The 27456-nt window shown below is 46.8% G+C and overlaps 1 protein-coding gene across 1 annotated transcript in view; it reads left to right on the top strand.

Annotated features, from left to right (window-relative positions):
- Nucleotides 1-27456, top strand: part of klhl12 (kelch-like family member 12) — a 90376-nt gene that overhangs the window by 39880 nt on the left and 23040 nt on the right. Inside the window, exons 5-6 of the mRNA XM_038821105.1 lie at nt 531-645; nt 18689-18795. Of these exons, the coding sequence (XP_038677033.1) occupies nt 531-645; nt 18689-18795 (222 nt within the window). The remainder of the gene's footprint in view (nt 1-530; nt 646-18688; nt 18796-27456) is intronic.

A 27456-nucleotide genomic window follows, 5' to 3' on the forward strand; every position in this document is an offset into this window, starting at 1 on the left:
TGGAGTTGAGAGGACTTGATGGACTGCAAGATGTTTTCCTGCTCTGATATTTCTTCCGCGAAATGAATGGGACGTTACGAAGTGCCAATAGCTGGGAGCATGTGGACAGGCAAAGTCATTTTACAATGTGAGAAAGAGAGACACTGGAGATCCTTCACACTACGTCCGCAATATCAATGAGCACCACATTGAATCTTAAGAAAAGAATTGGCTATCTCCTTTTAAAATGAGATGCAGGAGATTAGCAAGCCGCTTGGGGTTTTTTAATCAAATGAGTTGTTTCCCCTGATATTTGGGTTAATTCTAATTCTGCTTCCTCTAGTATCAGTATTATATGTAGAAATTATTAATCTGCCAGCAGTGGTACTAATCGGTTCAGGATTTGGATTTTTCACTTTCATTTGGTTTGTGGTGATCCCAGGTTTGCACTGCGGGGAAGTGGAGTGACATAACTCGGCATGTGAAAATGAAAATGTATTATTTCCTGAACAGCCATTAGCTTTGGTTGAAAGTTTTCTCTTTTCTTCCAGCCCCTGATTCGGTATAGCCTTCAATGCCGAGATCTGGTGGATGAAGCCAAGAAATTTCACCTGAGACCAGAAATCAGAACACAGATGCAGAGCCCCAGAACCAGGCCGAGATTGGGTGAGTGTCAGTGAAAAGATAGTCACTGCTCACATTCATGTTGGAATCTATTCCTTGCACACAGATCATTCCTGGAAGCAAGAGACAGTATGGTTGATCTCTGCATTGAATCTGTCTCAGATTTTTCTGTGTGCGTGGTTTCAACTACTTGAGTTCACCCTTGTCAGAGATGGACTGGGTCGTCCATGCTGTCTTTTCACCCCAATCTTGGTTATGTTTCAGTCTAATCAGATGACGGCCTCCTCTCCTTTGATTGTGAATGTCCTAAACGTTAATACTGTACCTTTTATATTCTGAACCCAGTTCCTAGTGGATACAGACCCAAGGCACTCAAAACTGCCAATAGGTCGGTAATGGATCCTAAATTGAGAAGTTATTCAGAAAGATCTCGAGGGCACTGGTTGTGGAATGTTGGGTGCAATTCACCCAAAAAATGACCAAAGTGTCATTTTGGGCAGGTTAGGTGGGATGTTTCCCGCCGGCTTTTTGGGTGAGTTCAAAACTGGGATTTACCCACACTTAGTCATTTTTTGGGAGCTTGGGGAGTTTCTCAACAATCACTTCAAATTTTTTTCTGCAGTGGGGAACTAAACTCACCAGCAAGACTGGTTCCTCAGAGATCGGGCCGTCGTTTTGAAAGGGTGTCCGATCTCAAAGTGAGCTTGAGAGTCCCCCACACCCCCCCCATGCACAGAGAATACAACCCCCACTCCAGACATGGGCAACATCCCAAGCCCTCGACCCCAGAGGGGCAACCTCCTCCCTGTCTCCCCCATTAATAAAGTTAGCATGAGCCCAAACATGAGGGTGACACTACCCCACACCTATCCATCCATACCTCCTTTCCTCCCCCAAGGGAGCATACCTTGCTATAGGGTCGTTGAGGGCCCCCCCCTTCAGGATCCTCCTTCAGCCCCCAAAATTTATGATGCCCCTTCATACTTTAAGTCTTTATTAAATCTTTATTAGAGTCACTATTAACACTGCAATGACGTTACAGTGAAAATCTCCTAATTGCCACACCCGGCACCTCACTGAGGGAGAATTCAGAATGTCCAATTCACCTAACAAGCACGTCTTACGGGACTTGTGGGAGGAAACCGGAGCACCGGGAGGAAACCCATGCAGACACGGGAAGAACATGCAGCTTCACGCAGACAGTGATCCAAGCCGGGAATCGAACCTGGTACCCTGGCGCGGTGAAGTAATAGTGCTAACCACATGTGCTACCGTGCAGCCCACCACCCTACAAACCCCCTTTTCATGGGCATAGGCCCCTCAGACCCCACCCTTTGGCAAAGCAAACCTGGCACCCTGGTCTCCACTTTTGGGGACCAGTACTCATTGGCTCCCGGGTGAAGCTGGTGACTCCCAGGAGCTGGGGGAATGTGGCTTCAAACTGGTGCGCATATTTAAATGAGCCTAATGGCTCATCCAAATGTGATTATTTAGATCCTGCCCGACGAGGGCCTGTGGGCACCATGGGTCAGATGACTCGCAAACGTTTGAGCACCCATTTTGGACCTCACCCGTGATGCATCTGGCACAACAGGGTAGAAAAATCACATCGGTGCTTGTTTTGGAGGTTGGCATAAAATACTTGAAGCTTCATAATGCACTTAATTCATGCGTTACCTAACCTGTACTTGATCGTGTGTGTAAAATATGGAAAGATACTCATTCTTTTCTGATCATCACTGAACGCAAATAACCATATTATACCACACACATTCACTCACTCCATCACCGACGCACAGTAGCAGCCGTGTCTACCATCTACAAGATGCACTGCAGCAATGTACCAAGGCTCCTTAGACAGCACCTCCCAAATCCACGACCACTACCATTTAGAAGAACAAGGGGAACACTGCCACCTGGAGGTTCCCCTCCAAGTCACTTATCAACCTGATTTAGAAATATATCGCCGTTCCTTCACTGTCGCAGGGTCAAAATCCTGGAATCCCTCCCTAACCGCATGGTGGGTGTACCTACACCACATGGACTGCAGCAGTTCAAGAAGCTGACTCACCACCACCTTCACAAGCGCAATTAGGGACGGGCAATAAATGGTGGTCCAGCCAGCGAAGCCTACATCCCATAAATGAATTTAAAACACAATGGTGAGTGTTAATACTGTTCAGGTGAAATTACTTGGCTGCATGCTCCATTTGCTCATCTGTAGAATATCTTTCAACAACAACTTGGATTTATACAGCACCTTTAATGTAATAAAATGTCCCAAACACTTTACAAGAGCATTATAAAACAAAATATGACACTGTGCTGGATAAGGAAATGTTAGGGCATATCACCAAAAGCTTGTTCAAAAGAGGTAGGTTTTAACATGTGTCTTAAAGAAGGAAGGATTCATTGGAGAGGATGTAGGCTGCTGTTCCAGAACTGAAGACATGGCTGCCAGCACTGGAACGATTAATATTAGGGATGCTCGAGAGGCCAGAATTAGAGGAATGCAGATATCATTTATTGCATGCTCACGATTCTCAAGACACCAGGTCTGCAGGACAAAACCCACTGTGCACATTGGTTCATGTTTAGTCAGTAGGATATTTGAGTTAATTACAAATATTTCACAGAGGAAAAACTACAAAATGACGGGGAGTATGCATCACAAACAGGCCAGTCAAATCACTTGGTTTTACCAGATTGTGTTTTAGCTATAAAAAAAATCATTTTGAGTCCAATGTGACTTTTCTTTGGACTCAGAACATCAGAACATTAACTCAGTTTCTCTCTACACAGATGGTGCCTGACGTGCTGAGTTTTTCCGCTGCTTTCTGTTTTTTCAGTTCTTCTGCTTCTGCAGTATTTTGCTTAGATAATGAAATCCTTCCTCTTTTCATTTTGTGGTTTAAAAATAAATACAATGCAGATTAATTATTTAATGATTTGACTCACTAAATCATGAGTCTCTGGATTCATAGAATCCCTACAGTGCAGAAGGAGGCCATTTGGCCCATTGAGTCTGCACCGGCTCTTCGAAAGAGCACCCTAGTTAAACTTAGATTGTGCTCCAAAGAGCTGGATGCCTAAGAAACTTCATCACAAAACTGAAATTGCTCCGTGATCATACTACTGCAGGTGTCTTGAGTGCGAGATCTCAAGCAGACACCGTCAAAACCTGGAGGGGGTCAAGCAGGACTGCATGTTAGCCCCATACTATTTACCTTTGACCTGACAGTGCCTACTCACCTCTTGAAAGATCAATTAATTGTCCTCTGATGTGAGTATTAAATGCTATCTAGATAGGAAACTCTGTAATGTCAGTCACTTCCGTGCCAGAACTAAACTGACCACCACAGATATACATAATCTGCAGTTTGCAGGTGACTTCAGTGTAATTTCCCACTCTGCACCAGATTTGCAATCCACTCTTGATCTTTTCAATTCTGCAGACAAGAAATTTGGACTGTCATAGGATCATAGAATCTCTGCAGTGCAGAAGGAAGCCATTCACCCCATCGAGTCTGCACCAACCCTTGGAAAGACTACCCTACTTAGGCCCGCGCCCAACCCTATCCCCGTAACCCAGTATCCCACCTAACCTTTTTTGAACACTAAGGGGCAATTTAACATGGCCAATCCACCTAACCGGCACATCTTTCAACTGTGGGAGGAAACCAGAGCACCCAGGGAAACCCATGCAGACACGGGGATAACGGCAAACTCCCTACAGACAGTTACCCGAGGTAGGAATTGAACCCGGGTCCCTGGCACTGTGAGGCAGCAGTGCCAGCCGCTGTGCCACCGTTTCCTTGAATGTTGCCAGACAAAGCCAAATATTCCATCTCCCATACATGTTAAAGGAGAGCCTCTGGAATATGTTGAACACTTCCAATATCTTGGCAGCCACATCTTTGAAAAGACCACCATTGACGAGGATATCGAACACTGGATCAGCTGTGTAAGCTCAGACTTCTAGAAACTACAGAAGCGAATGTTTGACAGCTAAGATCTATACAAGTCAACAAAAGTCCCAGTGTTCAGAGCATTTGCTGTCACCACACTCTTCTATTGCAATGGGATCTGCACTGTATTAGTAGCAGTAGAGTGATTCCATCAGCAATGCCTCCATCACTTCCTCTGCATTCAATGGGAGGACCGTTAAACAAGTGCTGAAGCCAGCTCCACAAGCATTCAGGTAAAACATCTGCAAAATCAACTTCGACGGAATGTGTCTGGATAGCCAAAATACATCTCCCTCACCAGTTCCTCTTTTCTCAACATTCGGATGGCCGACATTCTTGGGGAGGACAAAGGAAGCACTTCAAACACACTCTGAAACCCTCCTTGAGGTGCAATGGCATTGACATTAATGACTGGGAGGAGCTTGCTGCCAGTAGTTCAAAATGGCAACATCTTGTCCCTTTTGGAGTCCAGCATCTTCTAATGATGAGGCAAAGCAACAGCTGAGAAGGAAAGAAAAGGAAGCAAACGCTGTACCCGGGATTCCACAACCTCATTGGCCCTCGGGCCAAGCATCGATCTGTTCAGTCACAGGAAGATCCATAGCAGAACGTCACAACCCTGAGTGGATGATGTTTTTGAATTGAGATTCAGCTGATTACAACATTAGCTTCCCCCAGTGTCTCAGATTTAAAATTCTTCATCACCTTTAAATACTTTACATGGTTCGCTCAATCTTCACAACCTTCTCCAAACTTAAATTCTCCTTTTCCTTCAACAACCCATTTCTCCAACACTGGCTTGCTGCATTTCCCTGAGGTGATTGGATTCTGATCATGGGCAGCACAGGTTCTCACTTGGAAGATGCCATTTCTAGCAAATATTGGGAGAATGTCTGCTCTGCCATTCAATTAGATCATGACTAATCTGAAATGATAATCCTCAACTCCACTGTCCCCCTTATCGCCATACCTTTGATTCCTTTACTGACTAAAACTCTGTCTATCTCAGCCTTGAACATTCTTAAAGATACAGCCTCTACAGCTCTCTGTGGTAAAGAATTCCACAGATTCGCTACCACCTGAGAAGAAATTCCTCCTCATCTCTGTCTTAAATAGATGACCCATTACTCTGAGATGCCCTCTGTTCCTAGACTCTCCCACAAGAGGAAACATCTACCCTGTCAAGCCCCCTGAGAATCCTATATGTCTCAATAAGGTTGCCTCTCATTCTTCTAAACTCCAATGAGTACAGGCCTAAATTAGTCAAGTTCTCCTAATAAGAAAATCCCTCCATACCTGGGATCAACCTAATGAACCTTTGGACTGCCTCCAATTTCAGTATACCTTTCCTCAGAATAGCGATCTTCCAGTAGGCCAGTGTCATGGTATTAATTTAACAAAATAGCTCCAGACACACTTGGGCTTCTTCTCCTGTATAATACATTTATAATAGTATTATAATATTTTGATTCCATTTCTTTGAAGAGTTCTTTAAGTGATAAATGTTCTGCTGGTTCCATGGTTTTCGTATGCTCGGATTCATAGTCATGGAGTCATTATGACATTGAGGGAGGCTATTCGACCCATGAAGTCCATACTGGCTCTCTGTAGAGCAATCTAATCAGTCTTATTCCCCTGCTCTAATCCTGTCGCCCAGCAAGTCTATTCTCCTCAAGTGCCCATTCAATTTTCCTTTGAAATCATTCATTGTTTTCATTTCACCACCCTGACGAGCAGGTTGTTACCACTCAATGTGTCAAAAAAAAGTTCTTTCTCACAATGTCCCTCCATCTCCTGCCTAAAACCTTAAACCTGTGTTGTTTAGTCCTTGCTCCAAACACTAATTGTGGCCTAAGCAGAACTTTATAAAGATTCAGCACAGCTTTTCTCTTTTTGTATTCAATACCTTTATTTATGAAGCCCAAAATCCCATAAACTCTGCTAATTCCCCCCTCAATATTCCCTTAAGATCTATGAACGTGAACTCCCCAGGTTCCTATGGTCCTACACACCCTTTAGAATTCTGCTGTTACGTCTGTATTTGCCTCTCCCTATTCCTTCTGTCAAAATGCATCATCTCACACTTCTCTATTAAATTACAACTGCCACTTGCCTGCCTGTTCTGCTAGCCTGTTTAGCTCAGTGGGCTAGGCAGCTGGTTTGTGATGCCAAACAAGGCCAGCAGCGTGGGTTCAATTCCCGTACCCGCTGAGGATTCTGAATTCTCCCTCTGTGTAACCGAACAGGCGGCAGAATGTAGCGACTAAGGGCTTTTTGCAGTAACTTCATTGCAGTGTTGATGTAAGCCTACTTGTGACGACAAGGATTATTTACATTTTACATTTACAGTCCCACTGCATCCAGCTGGTATTGTCACTCCTTCAAGTTTGGTATCATCGACATATTTTGAAATGTTACTGTATTCCAATATCAAAGTCATTTATATATATATACAAAAAAAACCAATGGTCTGAGCACTGATCCTTGGGGAACCCACCGTGGACCATAATCCATACTGGAAAAAAAATCTATTCAATCATGCTGTTTGCTGCTTTTTTTAATCCAAGAATTATGGGCTTTCATTTTGTTAATCAGCCTTTTATGTGGTACTTCGTCACATGCTTTCTTAAAATCCTGAAAGACCAAATGCTTCACATTCCCTTCATCAACCTTCACAAGCACTTCACCTCCTTTTCTCTTTTCCTATCTTTTCTGTACTCATTGTATCCTTGAATATTAACTGTCCAGTCCTCATCATTTTTAAGCCACGTTCCCATTATTGCTGCTGCATTATATTTCCACAAGGCTATTGCACTTGTGGCTCACTGTCCTTCTTCACCGCACTTTATGCATTCACATACTTTCATTCAAAACCTGCTTTTGTATTTCTTGCAGTCCTTTTTAATCTCCTATCCAATATGGTGGTGCTCCTTTTCTAATACAGTCCAACACTTTCCCTCCTTTATGCACCTCATCCCTCTTTTTTACTTCTATATGCTGGTGCCTCTCCCCCTGCCCTGCTCTTGTCAGCATTTCTATCCAAACTTTGCTATTTGTTAATGCCTAAAAGTAATGTGACTTTACATTACTTATGGGTTATTATACTATCAAGCCTCTTTTCTGATACATTGGGCGCGATTTAACCACCGCGTTGCGCCCAGCACAGATTAAGTGTGCTGGTTAAATAGCGGGAAAGGCAAAAATCGAGACTTGCGCCGGCCTGCAGATGCCTAGAGTCTGCTGTTGCTGTTTCCTTCCTTTTCTGTAGCCGGAAAGAAGGACAATTTTTTCTAAGATACTTGGGTGCTGGGATGCCGGGATCAGGGGGTCAAGAAGGCAATCCAGTTTGAAGTAAGAGGTCGCTGCAGGATATTGTGTGTGACATTGTTCCAAACGGGCCACCTGATGACACCATTGAAGAAATGCTATCGCAGTTTGCTGCTGCTTTTGTTGCTGGTGTGGGGAGTGCTGCCTGTAACTGGCACATCACCATGGGTTAAATACGTTGGAAGTCAAGGATATTCAACTGCACCTTGAGCGCCAGTGAAATATGCTGATGCCAGGATTTGGTTCTGGTGAAATTGGGTCAAGTGGGAGGGCCTGCACAGCTGCGGCTCCTGTACGGGGAGAATGGCACTGATACGGGGAACAAGTAACACATTGATGGACAGGTCATATCTATGACAAAGTTATGGACATGTTAAGCCTGACAATGTGTTATCCTCTGTTTCTGTTGAGGAACCTGTGAGAGGTGATACCGTGTGTTTGTTTCTTTTGGTGAAAATGATCTGATATAACTTTGTATTGGTAATATGGAACAATGACTTTTCCTTATTGTTTAATGGTTATTGTGAAATGTTGCGTAGTTGATTTTCAAATCTTTGTTACTGTTTTTTTTAATATAGAGTATCCAATTCTTTTGATTGATTGATTTATTGTCACATGTACCGAAGTACAGTGAAAAGTATTTCTCTGCGACCAAGGGAACGTACACAGTAGACAAAAAGTATAATCGCCAAAGTACATTGACAAATAGTACATCGACAAATAGTAATTGGTTACAGTGCGGAACAAGGGCCAAACAAAGAAAATACATGAGCAAGAGCAGCATAGGGCGTTGTCAATAGTGTCTTACAGGGAACGGATCATTCCAAGGGAGAGTCGTTGAAGAGGCTAGTAGCTATCGGGAAGAAGCTGTTGCTACATCTGGATGTCCGGGTCTTCAGACGTCTGTATCTTCTGCCTGATGGAAGGATCTGGAAGAGGGCAAAGCCTGGGTGGGAGGGGTCTCTGATAATGCTGTTTGACTTCTTGAGGCAGCGGGATGTGTAGACATAATCAATGGGAGGGTGGCACGCTTGTGTGATGTGTTGGGCTGAGTTCACCACACTGCAGTTTCTTGCGATCATGGACCGAGCAGTTGCCATACCAAGGATGCTCTCTATGGCATATCTGTCGAAGTTTGTGAAAGTCAATGCAGACATGCCAAATTACTTTTGCTTCCATAGGAAGTAAGAAAATAAGAATTAGGAGCAGGAGTAGGGCAACTAGCCCTTTGAGCCTGCTCAGCCATTCAATGAGATCGTGGCTGATATTTTGTAGACTTTCCCCATTCCCACCCAAACACCATAACCCTTTATTCCTTTATTCTTCTAAAAACTATCCTTATCTTGAAAACATCTAATGAAGGAACCTCAACTGCTTCACTGTGCAGAGAATTCCATAGATTCACAACCCTTCGGGTGAAGAAGTTCCTCCTAAGCTCAGTCCTAAATCTACGTTGTTGGGCTTTCTTGACTATTGCATCAACGTGAGTGGACCAGGACAGACTGTTGGTGATGGTGTCCCCCCAGGAACATAAAGCTATCGACCATCTCCACTTCGGAGCCATTGATGCAGACGGACGGACGAGGGGAATGGGGGGGGGGGATGTCATGTTACACTTTGTGAAGTCGATCAGTTCCTTGGTTTTGCCGACATTTAGAGAGAAGTTGTTTTCGGTATACCATGCAACCAAGTGATCTATCTCCCTTCTGTAGTCTGATTCATTGTTGTTTGAGATACGACCCACCCCAGTCATATCATCCGTAAACTTATAGATCGAATTGGAGTTAGATCTTGCCACACAGTGGTGTGTGTATAGGGAGTACAGTAGAGGACTGAGCGCACATCCTTGCAGGGCCCTGGTGTTGAGGACTATTGTGGAGGAGGTGCTGTTACCTATCCTAACAGATTGCAGTCTGTTGGTGAGGAAGTCAAGGATCCAGCTGCACAGGGAGGGGTCAAGTCCAATATTGCAGAGTTTGGTTATTAGTCTTATTGGGGTAATGGTATTGAAGGCCGAGCTGTAGTCTATGAACAGCAGTTTGACTTCAAGAAGTGTAGCACGACCCCCCCCCCCCCCCCCCCCCCCCCCCCCCCCCTTGCATCAATGGCTCCGAAGTGGAGATGGTTGATAGCTTTAAGTAGGTGTCTTTATTATCAAGGTGTTTGAATGTTGATTGTAGGGCCAGGAAGATAGCATCTGCTGTGGACCGGTTCCGGCGATAGGTGAACTGCAATGGATCGAGACCGCCTGAGAGGCTGCCATTAATCCGTCTCATGACTAGCCTATCGAAGCATTTCATGATAACAGATGTCAGGGCCACCAGTCGGTAGTTGTTGAGGCAGGCTACCTAGTTCTTCTTTGGTACTGGTATTATGGTGGCCTTGAAGGAGATGGGGACCTCGGAGCGGGGAAGTGAGGTGTTAAAGGTGCCTGGGAATACATTTGCCAGCTGGTCTGCGCAGGATCTGAGTGCTCGCCCAGGGATCCGTCTGGACCCATCGCTTTCTGCAGGTTCACTTTCAAGAAGGCAGCTCTTGCCTCTGAGGTTGTATTAGTGGATATGGGTGTGTCCAGGGCTGTTGTGCCGGGTGGCACTGATGTATTGGCTGACTGTTCAAAGTGGGCATAGAACCTGTTCAGTTCTTCGAGGAGGGATGCTCCGACACCAGATATTCCGCCTGGCCTTGCTTGTAGCCCATAATCTCGTGTAAGCCCTGCCATAGACGTTGTGGGTTTGTGTCGTTGGCCTTGGACTCTAGTTTGATCCGGTATTGTCTTTTCACGTCCCTGATGGCTTTACGTACGTCATACCTGGATTTCGTATGTTGGTCAGGGTCATCAGACTTGAAAGCCTCTGTCCGGGACTTCAGCAGGAGTGAACCCTTCGGTTAACCCAGGGTTTCCGATTGGGGAACACCCATATTGTTTTCTTTGGTACACAATCCTCGACACACTTATTGATGAAATCTGTGAAGGTGGTTGCGTACTCGTTCCGATTAGCTCCCGCAGCCTTGAATATGGACCAGCCCACAAACTACAAGCAGTCGCAGAGGATATCCTCTGATGCCTTGGACCAGCACCGCACAGTTTTATTGACTGTCTCAGCATGCTTCAGTTGCTGAATGTAAGCTGGAAGTAGGAGTACCGACTTGTGATCGGATTTGCCAAAATGTGGTTGTGGAATGAAGCGGTAGGCGCCTTTGATGCTGGTGTAGCAGTTGTCCAGGGTGTTTGCACCTTTGGTGGGGCAGGAGATATGCTGATGGAGTTTGGCTTGAACCCTCCTGAGGTTGGCCCGGTTGAAGTCTCCAACCACGATTGTCAGGGATTCAGGGTTGTCATAATATACACCGGTAAGGGCAGCACGGTGGCCTAGTGGTTAGCACAACCGCCTCACGGCGCTGAGGTCCCAGGTTCGATCCCGGCTCTGGGTCACTGTCCGTGTGGAGTTTGCACATTCTCCCCGTGTCTGCGTGGGTTTCGCCCCCACAACCCAAAAATGTGCAGTGTAGTTGGATTGGCCACGCTAAATTGCCCCTTAATTGGAAAAAATAATTGGGTAATCTAAATTTATTTTAAAAAAAATATATACACCAGTATATCATGGTGCAGACACAAACTGATGGATATACACAGGGACTAATCAACATGTACAAACACCGCAGCCAATCACCAGTTAGAATACACACACTATAAAGGCAGAGCGCACCACGGTTCCCGCTCTTTCTGGGTGCTGCCTCTGAGTGTAACAAAAACTCATCCAGCCCAGCAAAGACTCGCAACACGTGGTGAGAGAATCAACTGGTTCAGACAAGGCTTAGGTCTCTAGTTTAAGTTAGCATCATTTAGACCCACAGTCAGCGTGTGTTAGTTAGTTAGAAGTAGTTAATAAAATTGAGTTGAACCTTCATCAGTGTTGGAAGTGTCTGTTCATCTCTCAAGTCCACGCTAACCAACACTTCAAGGGTGGTTTATTTCTTAGTTGTTGATGGTGGAGTGTAGTTCGTCAACTGCTTTCTTCACTTCTGCCTGGAGTGGGATGTAGACCGCTGTGATGATCACAGAGGTGAATTTATGTGGGAGGTAGAAAGGACGACATTTCACCGTTGAATATTCTAGGTCTGGGGAGCAGTGGCACGCAAGTGACACCACATCCGAGCACCAGGAGGTGTTGATGAGGAGGCAAACACCCCCGCCCTTTACTTGCCTGAGGCCGTCGTGCGATCCATCCCGTCGATCAAGAAGCCTTCGGGTTGGATGGCTCAGTCTGGTGTGGTTGGAGTCAGGCATGTCTCGGTGAAGCAGAGCACGCAACAGTCCCTCACTTTCTGGGAGGTAAGTCCAGCGTTGAGGTCATCCAGCTTGTTCTCAATCGCTTGGACTTTCGCCAGGAGTTCGCAGGGGAGAGGATGGGTGTTTTTTTTCTAATTGGTGTTTTTTTTTTTCCCAATTAAGGGGCATTTAGTGTGGCCAAATCACATACCCTGCACATCTTTTTGGGTTGTGGGGGTGAGATCCACACAGACACGGAGTGAATGTAAAAGTTCCACACGGACAGTGATCTGGGGCCCAGATTGAACCGGTGCCGTGAGGCAGCAGTGCTAACCACTGCACCACTGTGCCGACCGAACCTTTGTTATTGTTGACCATTTAATAAATAAAATATTCTCAAGTGCATTCTTGTGAGTGCGTAGGCCATGTCTCAAACAAGTGTTATTGCATCGCATTTCAGTCAAACTTTGAAGCCTGAACTGTTTTCCTGACCTCCAGAAAGGTCAGCAGCACAGAGGTAGCAACCAACAACCAAACACTCGAGCTGGGTTTCAAGCACTGGGGATATCCTTGCGACCAAAAGGTAAGTGTGTGGATTACAGGAGGGCACCTGAGCATGGTCACCCTAATGTTCCCGGCAGGGGTCTTGGTCTCGGGGCTTCTGATGTGACCAGGGGTGAGTGTATAGAGCGGGGTTCCCCAGCACAACTGGCTCAGTAGATGGCACTCTGAAAGAAGGTAGGACATGTAAGAGTTGGGGAGGCTTTGGGGATTTGAGGGTCCCGCTGGAAGCCCGAAATGATTGTCAGTCTCTCCTCCAATTTCTTACAGATGCCAAAATGAATGGTGTTGTTGATCCCGCAGAGGATGCTCTCATGGCGCTGGTGGCAGCCTAGGTAGCCAGACGCCAGAGACGCAGGCTGGAGGTGGCACCCCATGTGCAGAGGCCGCTGCACACCCTGAAGACCTGACCGCCCATCAGGCCAAGGATGAATCCAGAGGGGTACGCTGGCGACGGCCAATGGTGTACAGGCATTGTTGGTCTTTTGAAGAGATGGCGGAGCGCAGGTGCTGCTGCAGACTCCATCTCAACAAAGAAACAGTGCGGCACTTGTATCATGTGTTCGCTGACTTGGCACCGCTTGGAGGAGGAGAGTACCATCTCCCGGTGGCTGGGAAGGTCATCACAGACCTGAGCTTCTGTGCAACAGGTTCATTCCAGGGCTCGAGCAGAGACTTGTGCGGCATTTCACAAGCTACAGCCCACAAGTGCACCCGTGAGGTCACAGATGCCATGTATGCCCAGACAGCTGTCGATATCAACTTTAAACATAACAAAGCCCACCAAAATGCCCAGGCTGTAGGATTCCCCGCCATCGCCGGGATGTGCCAGGTCCAGGGGGTAATTAATGGCATGCATGTCGCCTTGCCCGCACCAGGGCATCAGGGAGTGTCCTTCATTAACAGGAAGGTGTTCCACTCCCTGAATTTTCAACTCCTGTGCGATCGCCACCTCCAGATCATGCACATGTGTGCACGCGTCCCAGGGAGCACGCATGACAGCTACACCCTGGGGCAGTCGGAGATTCTTGTCATCTTCGAGGACCACCCCAGGTTGACGGTTGGTTCTTGGGGGATAAGGAGTACCTGCTGAGGTCCTGGATGATGAAGGCAGTGTGGAGGTACCTGATATAACAAGGTCCATGTTGCCACAGGTGCTGTCATTGAGCGGTGCTTCGGATTGCTAAACATACGGTTCCGATGCCTGGATCTCTCTGGTGGTGCCGTGCAGTACATCCTCCAGAGGGTCTCCTGCTTTGCGGTGGTCTGCTGTGCCCTCCACAACCTGGCACAGCACTGGGGCGATATGCTGGAGGAGGAGGGACATGCAAGCTCGTCTGAGGAGGAGGAGTAGGCGGATCAGGAGGGAATGGTGGTTGAGCCCAGGTAGACCCGCAGGAGGGAGGACAGGTGGTGGCAAGGGTCCAGCATGCCCGAAAGACCAGAGAGGCCCTCGTCATCGCCCTATTCTCATAGGACGAGGCTTTGTTTGTTAGCTCACTGTCTCCTCTCCACCTCCACCCCCACCCCCGCATTCCCCGACCCTCAGTTCCCCTGACTACCCTGTTTCACCCTCCCAGGGTCTGTGTAACATCACCCCAGGGTGATGGGCTTGTGTCGACACTGTTAGCAGGTCAATACACAAGACAGGAAGATGATGAGAACTTGCTGAGTTAAGCTCTGCTGCTCCTCAGTTTATGCTAAAGTCTGACTGGTGCCCTTCTGCTGACTGCGCACCCACCCCCTGAACGCAGTCTGCATCATGGGTGTCTGATCTTGGACTACTGTGCCCTGGAGGCGGGGGTTGGGCGGAGTGGAAGGCAACGGGGGTGGGGGGGGTTGAGGCAGGCTCGCTGTGGAGATTGGTGGCAGATGTACCAGGTGATCCATGCATTAATTGTGAACATTTGACATTTCCTTTCCCTCTAGCTACAGATACTGACCGCCCCCTAGTGCCCACTCAGTGGTCCTCAATCTTCTTGCTCTTTCATGGTCTAGTGCTACGTCTAGATGTGTCCCCAGGATGCACATCAGAGGTGGAGGCAGCATGCTGTTTTCACGCCCTGTGGCGTTTGATGCCCTTGGTGGAGCTCGAGGGCCTCGCTGACTTATCGGTTTCACTGTTATCGCCATGGTATCCTGTTCTGCCAGCTGCCCTTGAGATTTGGTGAGGGGTAGGATTCGGTAGGCCCCGGGCTAGCCTCCAATAGTGCCTCCTCCCTGACGGTGCCCAGAGGGCCCTGAGGGACTCCATGGGATGTAGGTGCAGCTGGAGTGAGCTCCAGAGGCCTCTGTGACATCTGGCTCTGCCGGTCCTGGCAGCTCCCCATTGTCTGCACTATGGTGTTGATGCCTTCAGCAATGCTGCTCAGTAACTGGGCGATGTTCTTCAGTGCCTTGCCATGGCAATGTTCACCTGCTAGGCACTCGCTGGAATGTTGCTGACAACCCCTCCTGAATCTCACGGTCAAGTCTCAGCATCTGCATCAGCTCTGTGATAACCTTGTCCAGAGGCTCGGCACCTGACTTGGACCCAGCAGAGTCCTGGGATCCAGCAGACCTCTGACTGCTGACTCCCCAGAATGTTCCTGCCTCCACCTCATGTGCATCAGCAACTGTGTGGTGCCCCAGAGGCCTGTCCACTAATGTTGCCCACCGAGTTGTGTGTTTCTGCGCTGGTGGAAGGTGGGGTGATAGCTGTGACGCCTTTTGAGGTCTTCTCTTGGGTGGTGGGGATTGGGGGAGGGGAACTCCGAATCGCCCGACCCCAACAGATGGATATCCTATGAGAGAATGGACATCTGGATGGATCATTTTGTCTGACATGAAGAGCTCACTTGAGACAGGTCATCTGGGTGAAGGGGCAGGGATCCTCACCTCTGCGGCGCAGGCCTACCTCGCTGTTGGTGTCGGCTCTCTCCTCGGTTAACCCTGCAGTCTCCAGGGCCCGTTCCTTAAAGGACTCGGATCTCAGGTCCCCCCCCCCCCCCCCCAAACCTTGGCCCTTTCCCGCATATTATGGGCTATCGATTCCTGCAGGGACAAAGAGAGGGCATTGTGAGTTGAACAATTGATTGATTTGGGGGGGGGGGGGGGGGGGAGGGGGTGAGTCTATAGCAGGTAGCATGTGTGGGCACCATACCTGGACATGAAGGGGTTTTGCTGGTGAATGCCAGGGGTGCTGAGGAACAGGCACAAAGATTGGAGTTGGGGAAGGTGCGAGGTGTCAGCCGATGAGTGTGTGTGTGTGGTAGCGGTTCAGAATTCAAGGAGTGGCAGGTGGAACTGTTTCCAGTAGAGAGGTGGTAACCTACCCTTGCAGCTCAGTGGAGGTCGTTTGTCGTCATCTGACATTGGACTGCGGTCCCCCTGGTCATGCTGCCCGCACTTACAGCTGCTGCCACTGACTCCCAGGCAGCATTGATGGCCCTGCTGCTGGCCTTCTGACCCGCTCAGAGGGAACAGGATGTCCCATCTCGTCTGCACAGCATCCAGAAGTCTGGATAGGTGGCATCACCAAAGCGAGAAGCAAGTTTGTGTGTTGCCATGCATGTGTGTTGACTGGTGAGTGTTTAAAAGCTGCTCCTTGTTCGCGGCGAGCTGCTGAGGTATGACTCTGACGAATCAGACGGTGAGACAGCCAATAATTGCGAGAAACTCATGGCTAAGTGCTGCTAAATATGGGTCACGATCTCGCCAACCCAGTGTCTTTCAACCCTCTTGCACCAGATGGCACTGTCTTTCTTTCTGAATACTGCTATTTTAGCTTCATCTGCCCAAGAGCCTGTTTTCACAATGCAGCATAGTTTATAATAATCTTTATTGTCACAGTGGGCTTACATTAACACTGCAATGAAGTTACTGTGAAAAGCCCCTAGTCGCCATATTTCAGCGCTTGTTCAGGTAAACGAGAGAGAATTCAGAACGTCCAAATTACCTAACAGCACATCTTTTGGGACTTGTGGGAGGAAACCGGAGCACCCGGACGAAACCCACACAGACATGGGGAAAACGTGCAGAATTCACACAGACAATTGCCCAAGCCAGGAATCGATCCTTGAGCTGTGAAGCAACAGTGCTAAGCACTGTGCTACCGTGCTTCCCAGGAACATATTTTCAAGCAAAAACAATCATTTAAATGGTTTGATAGGTTTCTGAAGTTTATAATGTACATTTGATTTGCCATTTTGGTGCCTTATGTTGGCTTTGCAACAAAGTTGAAGGTACCTTATTTTCAAACAAGCCTCATGTAAATGGTTTAATATTTCATAAAAATATACCTGGGGGTTTCCTAATATTTCTGAATGTGATATAGTTATAAATTGATATCTTTCTGCCTATTTTTCTTTTTTTTTAAATTTGGACTACCCAATTATTTTTTTCCAATTAAGGGGCAATTTAGTATGACCAATCCACCTAACCTGCACTTTGGGTTGTGGGGGTGAGACCCACGCAGACACTGGGAGAATGTGTAAACTCCATGTGGGCAGTGACCCGGGGTCGAACCCGGATCCTAGCTGCCGTGAGGCAGCAGTGCTAATCATTCTGCCTATTTTTCTGACTGCTTGGAGTGTATTTAAAAATTATGAGCAAAGAACCTGGAGCTGTACAGGAGTTTTTAAATCTGCTTTTACCTTTTCCAAACTGGCCTTGTTTTCTGACAACCATCAATCCTTCCCTCCCATCTCTTGATCTGTCAACTCTTGATGTACATTTTCTGTAAGTGTCATGGTTTTGACATCACCCTACTCATAACATCCCTTTGTTCTGAAACAAAGCAAAAATGCTATATGTGGTGCATCTTTGCTTGAAGTATGAAATATACAGTCATTTCTTGCAAGGTTTTCTGACATCAGTAACCTGGCCTCCTCCAAAAGTACAAAAGCTGTGTGTTTAACATATCTGTCAATCTGCAGAAAGATCCCAGGCAATTAGCCTTTAATTGGCCTCTGGATGTGTGTGTTAAAGTGTTTCTCAGGGAATATATGAGCCTTACAGTGAGTGAAAAATAGCTGCACCGTCATGCAACCACAGCACAGTCACACTCCTCAGCCCAGATGAACCATGCGGAAAGGCACAGGAGATCAGATGACTCTTTGTCAGAGCTTCTCTCTCCACAGATGCTGTCAGACCCGCTGGGATTGTCCAGTATTTCCTGTTTTTGTTTCAGATTCCAGCATCTGCGGTAATTTGCTTTTAGCACAGGAGATCAGCTCATTTTCTTAAACAACTTGATGTTAAAGATTTCTAGGTTAGGCCTATTAGAAAGGGGAGGCAAATGTTTGTTGCAAATAAATGTAGAATCTTTTAAAATGACAATATTATGGCTATGTTTGCCCAAGTTAGACAATGAATTCCATATGCATGGTATACAGTAGTACAATTCTTCAGGAAGAGATGGAGGTTGGGTATCTTTTGTTCTACCTTTGTCCTTCCATTTGGAATCTCCTCATCTCCTTCCCCCGCGAAGAAATATTTGTGATCATTTTGAATTAGTTTCCTACATTACAACATTACTGGATGGTGGCACAGTGGTTAGCACTGCTGCCTCACAGCTCCAGGGACCCAGGTTCAATTCCGGCCTCAGGTGACAGTGGAGTTTGCACTTCCTCCCCGTGTCTGCGTGAGTTTCCTCTGGGTGCTCTGGTTTCCTTCCACAGTCCAAAGATGTGCAGGTTAGGTAGATTGGCCATGCTAAGTTGCGCCTTAGTGTCCAAAAGGTTAGCTGAGGTAACGGGCATAGGGTGGAGACGTGGACTTTAAAGGGCTGGTGCTGACTCGATGGGCTGAATGGCTTCTGCACTGTAGGGATATTATTCTATACAACTTTAAAAGTATCTCATTGGCTGAAAAGCACCTTGGGGCATTCTGAGGCCGTGAAAGGTGCTGCAGAAATCCTTGTTTTTTGTGAGGGAAGTGCCAGGTGTGCAGGTTCTGACCATACTTATTTCTGCAGGAGCCAATGAGGTGTTGTTGGTGATCGGAGGGTTCGGGAGCCAGCAGTCTCCGATCGACATTGTGGAGAAGTACAATCCCAAGTCTCAGGAATGGAGCTTCCTGCCTGTAAGTAGTTGTTTCAACCTCATTCCATTCAGCATCAGCTACAAATTACTTTTTCCTTGTATGATGAGGATTCCATTTACACCAGCAGCAGAAGACATACTGCGGAAGAATTCCATTGCTAATGTAAGCTTGCTAGAAAGTCTATAGGAGCAATTTGTAAATAATATATTTTAATAACTGCTGTAGATAATGATTAAAAACCCAACTGATTCATTAACGTACTTGAACGAAATAAGCTTTTTGTCCTTGACTATAGATAACTCTCATCCCACACCAACATGGCTGATTCTTAGCTCCCTTTTGAAGTGACTGATAGTTAAGTAGCTCCATGTCAAACCATTCAAGAGAGCCTTCCATTATCTTAGAATAAACAGGGATGGACAATGAATGCTTGCCTTATTCATAATACCCTCAACATGAGAATGACTAATACATTGACAAAAATATCAGCAGAAGGTGGTTTAAGGGAAAGTTGTGACTCTGTGGGTAGCACTCCTGCCTCTGATCAGAAGGCTGTGAGTCGTAAGGTTTTGGATTCAAGTAGCCGCAATCAAATCTTGAGTATAAATTCTCGGTTGACACTAATTGTTGGACTGAGGAAGTGCAGTACTGTTGGAAGTGCTTGTACTGCTGAAGGCGCTGTCTTCTCGAATGAGGCATTAAACTGAGGCCACACCTGCTTTCTCAGGTGCCTGTAAAAGTCCCTGTGGTACTTATCTGGTAGGGTTTCTGACTGGTTTAAAGCACTGAATGAAAGGCGCTGGTCTCTGTTGAGGTGAGGTTTTAAGTACCAGAAATGCTAGAATTTTCCAGCAAGGACTTGATGGAATGAATGGGCACAGCTCTTTCTATGCTGTAATGAGGCTGACTATTTTGAAGAAGCATAGGGGTTTCTTCAAAAGGACTGCTGTACATCCTGGACAAATACGCATCTTGTAACCAACATGGGCAGCACGGTAGCACAAGTGGATAGCACTGTGGCTTCACAGCGCCAGGGTCCCAGGTTCGATTCCCCGCTGGGTCACTGTGCGGAGCCTGCACGTTCCCCCCGTGTCTGCGTGGGTTTCCTCCGGGTGCTCCTGTTTCCTCCCACAATCCAAAGACATGCTGTTAGGGGGATTGGCCATGATAAATTGCCCTTAGTGACTGTTTTGTTACCTGTGTGGTAGGTAATATGTGCTACTCAAACCTTGGTTAGTGATGAGGTCTTTGAATCTCGATGAAGAATACTCTAGCTCAGGGGTGGGCAAACTTTTCCGTGCAAGGGCCACATTCAGAAATTCACAATTTTAAAGGGCCGCATAGTATATTAAGTAAAATAATTACTTCACCCGGTTATGATTTTGGGCGCCTCATATAGAACATAGAACAGTACAGCACAGAACAGGCCCTTCGGCCGTCGACGTTGTGCCGAGCAATGATCACCCTACTCAAGTCAACGTATCCACCCTATACCAGTAAGTAACCCAACAGCCCCCCCCATTAACCTTAAAAAAAAATTAAAAATTAAAAAAAAAAAAAAAAATTTTTTATATATTTTTTTTTTTAATGACTTGGTGGGCCGCATAAAGACCTTTGGCGGCCCGCGGGCCGTAGTTTGCCCACCCCTGCTCTAGCTCGTCCAGGAGTAACAAAAGGTTTATTGAGTAACTATAACAATAATTGCATGAGTTCTTTACTTTAACTTTGATACTAGTGATAAGGTTAACAAGATCTAACTACGGTAACTATACATAACTCCACTAGCTATCTGAACTAGTCTGCTTTGTTCTGGTCACAGTGCACCCAAGAGAGAGCGAGAGACCCAATGTGGTTGCTTTTTATACCCCTGTTGGTCCGGCCCTCTACTGATCATGTGGTGCTACTGATTACACATTAACCCCTTGTGTACATGCACATATAGAGATGACTACAGTGACCAAAAAGGTTAGGAGGGGTTAGTGGGTTACAGGGATAGGTGGAAGTGAGGGCTTAAGTGGGTCGGTGCAGACATGATGGGCAGAATGGCCTCCTTCTGCATTGTATGTTCTATGTTACAGTATGAGTCTGTGCCTTGAGGAGCTTCAGCTCAGAGTAATTGAACTGGATGCTGAGATGTGGGTACTGCGGCATTTCAAGGAGGGCGAGAGTTACACACGCACTTTGTACCAGTCACACCCTTTAAGATAGGGTTTCTGATTTGGAAGGTGGTCAAGGATAGGAGGATGTGACTGGAGCTGAGGCAGGGAAGGGGACCCAGAGGGCTGGAGTGTCAGCCTCTGCAATTGTTCAACACGTTTGAGGTTCTTTCAGCTTGTTGGGATGAGAGTTGGGGTGCAGGGTGGATAAGCTGACTGACGCTGGCATTGTGGTACAGGAAACCATTCAAGTGGGGGAGTGAAAAGGAGCATAGTGGCAGTAGAGAACAGTATAATAAGGGGGATCTGTAGCAAAGAGCAAGACTCCATATGTATATGTTGCCTGCCGGTGCCAGAGTTCAGGACATTTGCAGAGGGCTGGAGAGAGGCTTACAGTGGGAGGGGGAGGATCCTGGTCTTGTGGTCCATAGAGATACCAGCAACATAGGCAGCAGTGACATAGGCAGGATGAGGAAGGAGGTTCTGCATAGTCAATCTGAGGAGCTAGGCACCAAATTAAGAATCAAAATCTCAACGGTAATAATCTCTGGATAATTACCTGAGCCATGTGCAAATTGGCATAGTACAAATAAAATTAGAGAAATGAATATGTAACTCAGAAACTGGTGTTGGGAAATGGGTTTTGGTTTATGGGACACTGGCACCAGTACTTGAGAAAGTGGGGGCTCTAACGTTGGGATGGTCTACACCTGAACTGTGTTATTGTTCTGGCAATAACTAGGGAAGCAGAGATGGTTTTAAACTGAATATTGGGCACAGGGATCAAATTTGGAGAGATGTCGTAAACCAAACAGTAGAGACAAGGCGAGAGAGAAAGGTACTAATATGCAAAATGCTAAACAGACCATGATGGGAAGAAACATGGAATACGAATCTCAGAGTAAATCAGGAGATAAAGATAGCGCTACAAAAATAAAAAAAGGACAAAACTAAAGGCTCTGTACTTAAATGCACATAAATATTCAAAACAAAACAGATGAACAGATAGCGCAAATAGAAAGGAGTAAGTATGATTTGATAGCCATTACAGAGACATGACTGCAGAATGACGTTGATTGGGACCTGAATATTGAAGGATATGTGACATTTTGGAAGTCCAGGAAGTTAGGAAATGGTGGAGGGGTGGCTCTGTTAATTAATGATATTAGCATATTAGAGAGGGTAGACCTAGCTTACAGAAATTATTTGGTTTAAGATGGGAAATGAAAACGGCAAACAATCACTTGTGGGAGTGATGTATCGCCCCCCCCCCCCCCCCCCCCCCCCCCCCCTCCCCGAATTGTAACTACATGGTAGGATGAGGTATAGAGGAAAAGATAATGGGAGCTTGTCAGAAAGATACAGCGATAATCATGGGGAATTTTAATCCACATATAGATTGGTAAAATAAGATGGACAAAGGTAGCTTAGATGAGCAGTTCAGAGAATGTTTTTCGGATAGTTTCTGAGAACAGCACGTTCTGAAATCAACCAGAGAGCAGGCTATACTAGACCGATTATTGCGCAACAAGATAGGATTAATTGATAACCTCACAGTGAAGGTAGCAGCAGTCATTATATGATTGAATTTTACATTCCGTTTGAGGGGGAGAAGAGTGGGTCCAGGTGTCATATTTTAAACTTAAAAAGGGGCAAATGAGGTGTCAATCTGGTGAAACTGCAAAATAGGATTACCTGTGTGCCAAACACCATGAGCAGCATGTAATAGACAGGGTTAAGCGATTCCGCAACAAACACATCAGATCTAAGTTCTGCAGTCCTGTTACATCCAGCCGTGAATGGTCGACAATTACACAACTCAGCGGAGGAGAAGCTCCACAAATATCCCCATCATCAATGATGGAGGATCCCAGCACATGTGCGCAAAAGACAAGGTTCAAGCATTCACAACAGACTTCAGCTTGAAGTGCCGAGTGGATGATCCATCCAGTGGTCTCCTCTGGAGGTCCTCAGCATCACAGATGCCAGTCTTCAGCCAATACAAGTCCATATAATGTCAAGAAATGGCTGAAGATACTATCCTGTATAAAGGCTATGAGCCCTGACAATATTCCAGCAATAATACTGAAGAGAAAGAGAAAATGCTGGAAAATCTCAGCAGATCTGGCAGCATCTGTAGGGAGATAAAAGAGCTAACGTTAAGAGCCCGATGACTCTTTTCAGACTCGAAACGTTCGCTCTTTTCCCTCCCTACAGATGCTGCCAGACCTGCTGAGATTTTCCAGCATTTTCTCTTTCATTTCAGATTCCAGCATCTGCAGTAATTTGCTTTTAATAGTACTGAAGACTTTTGCTCCAGAAATTGCTGCACGCCTAACCAAGCTGTTCCAGTACAGCTACAACACTGGGAGAAATTCTCTATTTGGGAAGCTATGTTCTCCCGCCGAGGTGAATTGCAACTGATTTGCACTACCGCTAGGAGTGCAGATTGGGAAGCAATCACTATCCTTCGCCATGCAAATTTATGCTAGGGAATTCCGCTATCGAGCTGCCATTTTGAGCAGGTGGACTACGTTTTTGGCCAGACGCCCAATTCTCTACCAATCGCATTTTACGTTTGTGGCGTCGTGAGGCAGAAAAACCCACTCACTGGCATCTACCCGGCAATTTGGCAAATTCCCTGGGTGTGAACTGTACACAAGAAAAAGGATAAAATCCAACCCAGCCAATTACTGCCCTATCAGTGTCCTCTCCATCATCAGCGATGGAAGGGGTCATCAACAGTGCTATCAAGCGGCACTTCAGCAATGACCTGCTCACGGACACTCAGTTGGGTTCCACCAGGGTCACTCAGCTCCTGATCTCATTACAGCCACAAATATGAATAAAAGAGCTGAATGGCACAGATGAGGTGAGGGGAGAGTGACTTACCTTGACATCAAGGCAGCATTTGACCAAGTATGGCATCAAGGAGCCTAGCAAAACTGGAATCAATGGGAATCGGGGGAAAATTCTCCACTGGTTGGAGTCATACCTGGCATAAAGGAAAATGGTTCTGGTGATTGGAAGTCAATCATCCCAGCTCCAGCATATCACTGCGGGAGTTCCTCAGGGTGGTGCCCAAGGCCCAACCATCTTCAGCTGCTTCATCAATGATCCCCCTTCTGTTCTAAGGTCAGAAGTGGAATGTTTGCAGATGATTGCACAATGTTCAGCCCCATTCGTGACTCCTCAGATAATGAAGCAGTTCATGTCCAAATGCAGCAAGATCTGGACAATATCCAGCCTTGGGCTGACCCTTGGAGCGGCACGGTGGCACAGGGACGGCACGGTTGCACAGTGGTTAGCAGTGCTGCCTCACAGCTCCAGGGACCCGGGTTCAATTCCGTCCTTAGGTGACTGTCTGTGTGGAGTTTGCCCTATCTCCCCCTGTCTGCGTGGGTTTCCTCCGGTTGCTCCGGTTTCCTCCCACAGTCCAAAGATGTGCATGGATTGGCCATGTTAAAATTGCCCCTCAGTGTCCGAAAGGTTAGGTGGGTTTACTGGGTTGAGGGGATGGGGTGGAGGCGTGGGCTTAAGTAGGTGCTCTTTCCAAGGGCTGATGCAGATTTGATGGGCCGAATGGCCTCCTTCAGCACTGTAAATTCTATGATTCTAAGTGGCAAGCAGTATTCACGCCACACAAGTGCCAGGCAATGACCATCTCCTACTGTGGGGAGTTTGCATGTTCTCCCCATGTTTGCATGGATTTCCTCTGGGTGCTCTGATTTCCTCCCACAATCCAAAGACAGGCAAATTAGATGGATTGGCCATGCTAAATTGTCCCTTGGTGTCCAAAGGTTAAATGGTGTTACTGGGTTACAGGAATAGATAGGATGCTCTTTCAGAGAGTAAGTGCAGACTGGATTGGCTGAATGACACTAGTGATTTTATGATTCCATACAAGAGAGGATCTAACCATCACCCCTTGACATTCAGTGGCATTATCATTACTGACCCCCACAATCAACATCCTGGGGGGGTTACCGTTGATCAGAAACTGAACAGGAGTAGCCATATTAATACTGTGGCTACCAGAACAGGTCAAAGACTAGGAATCCTACAGTGACTAACTCACCTCATGACGCCCCCCCCCTTGCAAAGACGTGTTCACCATCGACAAGGCACAGATCAAGAGTGTAATTGAATACCCTCAGCTTGCCTGGATGAGTGCAGCTCCAATACTCAGGAAGCTTGTCACCATCCAGGACAAAGCAGCCCACTTGATTGCTACCCCTGCCATAAACATTCAATCCCTCCACCACCAACGCACAGTGACAGCCATGTTTAGCTCAGTGGGCTAGACAGCTGATTTGTAATGCAGAAGAAGGCCAGCAGCGCGGGTTCAATTCCCGTACCAGCTGAGAATTTATAATTCTGAATTCTCCCTCTGTGTACTCGAACAGGTGCCGGAATGTGGTGACTAGGGGCTTTTCACAGTAACTTCATTGCAATGTTAATGTGAGCCTACTTGTGACAATGAAAGATTATTATTATGTGTACCATCTACAAGATGCACTGCAGTAATTCGCTAAGGTTCCTTCGGCAGCACCTTCCAAACCCACAACCACGACCACGAGAAGGACAAGAGCGACAGATACCTGGGAACCCCACCACCTGGAGGTTCCTCTCCAAGTCACTCACAGTCCTGACTTGGAAATATATCGTCGTTACTTCACTGTTGCTGAGGCAACATCCTGGAACTCCCTCCCTAACAGCGCTGTGGATGTAGATATACCTCATGGACTGTAGCGATTCAAGAAGGCAACTCATCACCATCGCTGAAGGGCAACTAGGGACAGACAATAAATGGTGGCCTAACCAGTGACGCCTACCTCCCGTAAACAAATAAAAATAAAAACAAAAGCAAAAGGTTATGAACTGGCAAATGAGGTTATGGGACAGGACGCAGTGACAGACATTTAAAGTGTTATCCCTTTAAATATGGAATATATACATCCCAGTGAGAAAGAAAAATACTAAGGGTGGAACTCATCACGTATGGTCAACTGAAAAAGTTGAAACTTAAAAGAAAAAGCACATAACTGCAAAGACGTGACAGGTCAGAAGATTGGACTTAAAAAAAAAAAAATTTAGAGTACCCAATTATGTTTTTTCCAATTAAAGGGCAATTTAGCGTGGCCAATCCACCTGGGAGGAAAGGTGCTGATAAGCTGATTCTTACCAGACACACTCGCCCATCTCCCTCATGTACACACTCGCCTCTCTCTCTCCCTCATACACACTTACCTCTCTCTCCCTCACACACACTCACCTCTCTCTCCCTCACACACTCACTTCCCTTCTCTCTCACAAACACACTCCCCTTTCCCTCACACACACACTCGCCTCTCCCTCACTCACACACATACTCCCCTCTCTCTCCCTCACACATGCACTCACCACTCTCTCCCTCACATACACACTCACCTCCTTGTTCACACACACACCCACCTCTTCTCCCTCACACATACACTCACCCCCTCTTCCTCACACACAAATACACTCAGCCCCTCTCCCTCACACACACACTCATCACCCCCTCGAGCACACACACATACCCACTCCCTTACACACACTTACCCCTCTCCCCCTCACTTACCTCACTCCTGAAGTCCACCATTTCTGGTAGGCCACGTTGTCGTCCTTTCTGCCACTTCTTTTGCTGCTGGCTCCCACTTAAGGATCAATCCTTGCTGTTGGCCCTGGGCTCAGCAACAGCAAGATGGAATGAATCAAATGAGCCCAAATTAACAGAGCCCCTGAGATCAGTGGATGCAAATAGACTTATTTGGTTTGTCAACATTCAATACTCCCAAGAGGAGGCCTTGTTCTAATAGGCCTATTTAATTCTTGAAATTATTTTTGAAATTGGTCGGATGCTCCTTCGAACCTGTCACATGGCAGCTGCCAGCTCCGCAGAGCCCCTGGAAGCCCTTCCAGGGGACCACAGTTTGGGAACCCCTGCTATAGATATTTAAATAAGAAACAAGTTAACAAAGTCATCTTTACCATCTGGACCCTTCCAGCTAGTGACAACGGGAGCACGTCCACCTCACAAAATCATCCTTCGTTTGGTCCACCAGAGGGGCCAGATTAAGTTTGTGTAACTGTTCCCATTCCCGCACCACTTGGATGCCTAGATACCTAAAACTTCCCCCTACCACTCTATAGCTAGCGCGAACAACAGTGGGGAGAGGGGCACCCCTGTCTCGTCCCCCGACATAGCCTAAAATAGTCTGATGTCGTCCTATTTGTCCGTACGCTCGCCACAGTAGCCTGATACAGCAACCTGACCCAGTCAATAAAGCCCCGTCCAAATCCGAACCATCCCAGTACCTCCCACAGATATTCCCACTCTACTCGATCAAAGGCATTCTCTGCGTCTATTGCGATCACTACCTCCACATCCCTTCCTTCTGGGGGCATCATGGGGGCAACCTTCTTACATTGGACACCAACTGCCTTCCCTTAACGAACCCCGTCTGGTCCTCTCCAATCACGTCTGGAACACAGTCTTCAATCCTAGAGGACAAAATTTTGG

The sequence above is a fragment of the Scyliorhinus canicula genome, chromosome 15 (assembly GCF_902713615.1).
Source record: "Scyliorhinus canicula chromosome 15, sScyCan1.1, whole genome shotgun sequence".
Lineage (NCBI taxonomy): Eukaryota > Metazoa > Chordata > Chondrichthyes > Carcharhiniformes > Scyliorhinidae > Scyliorhinus > Scyliorhinus canicula.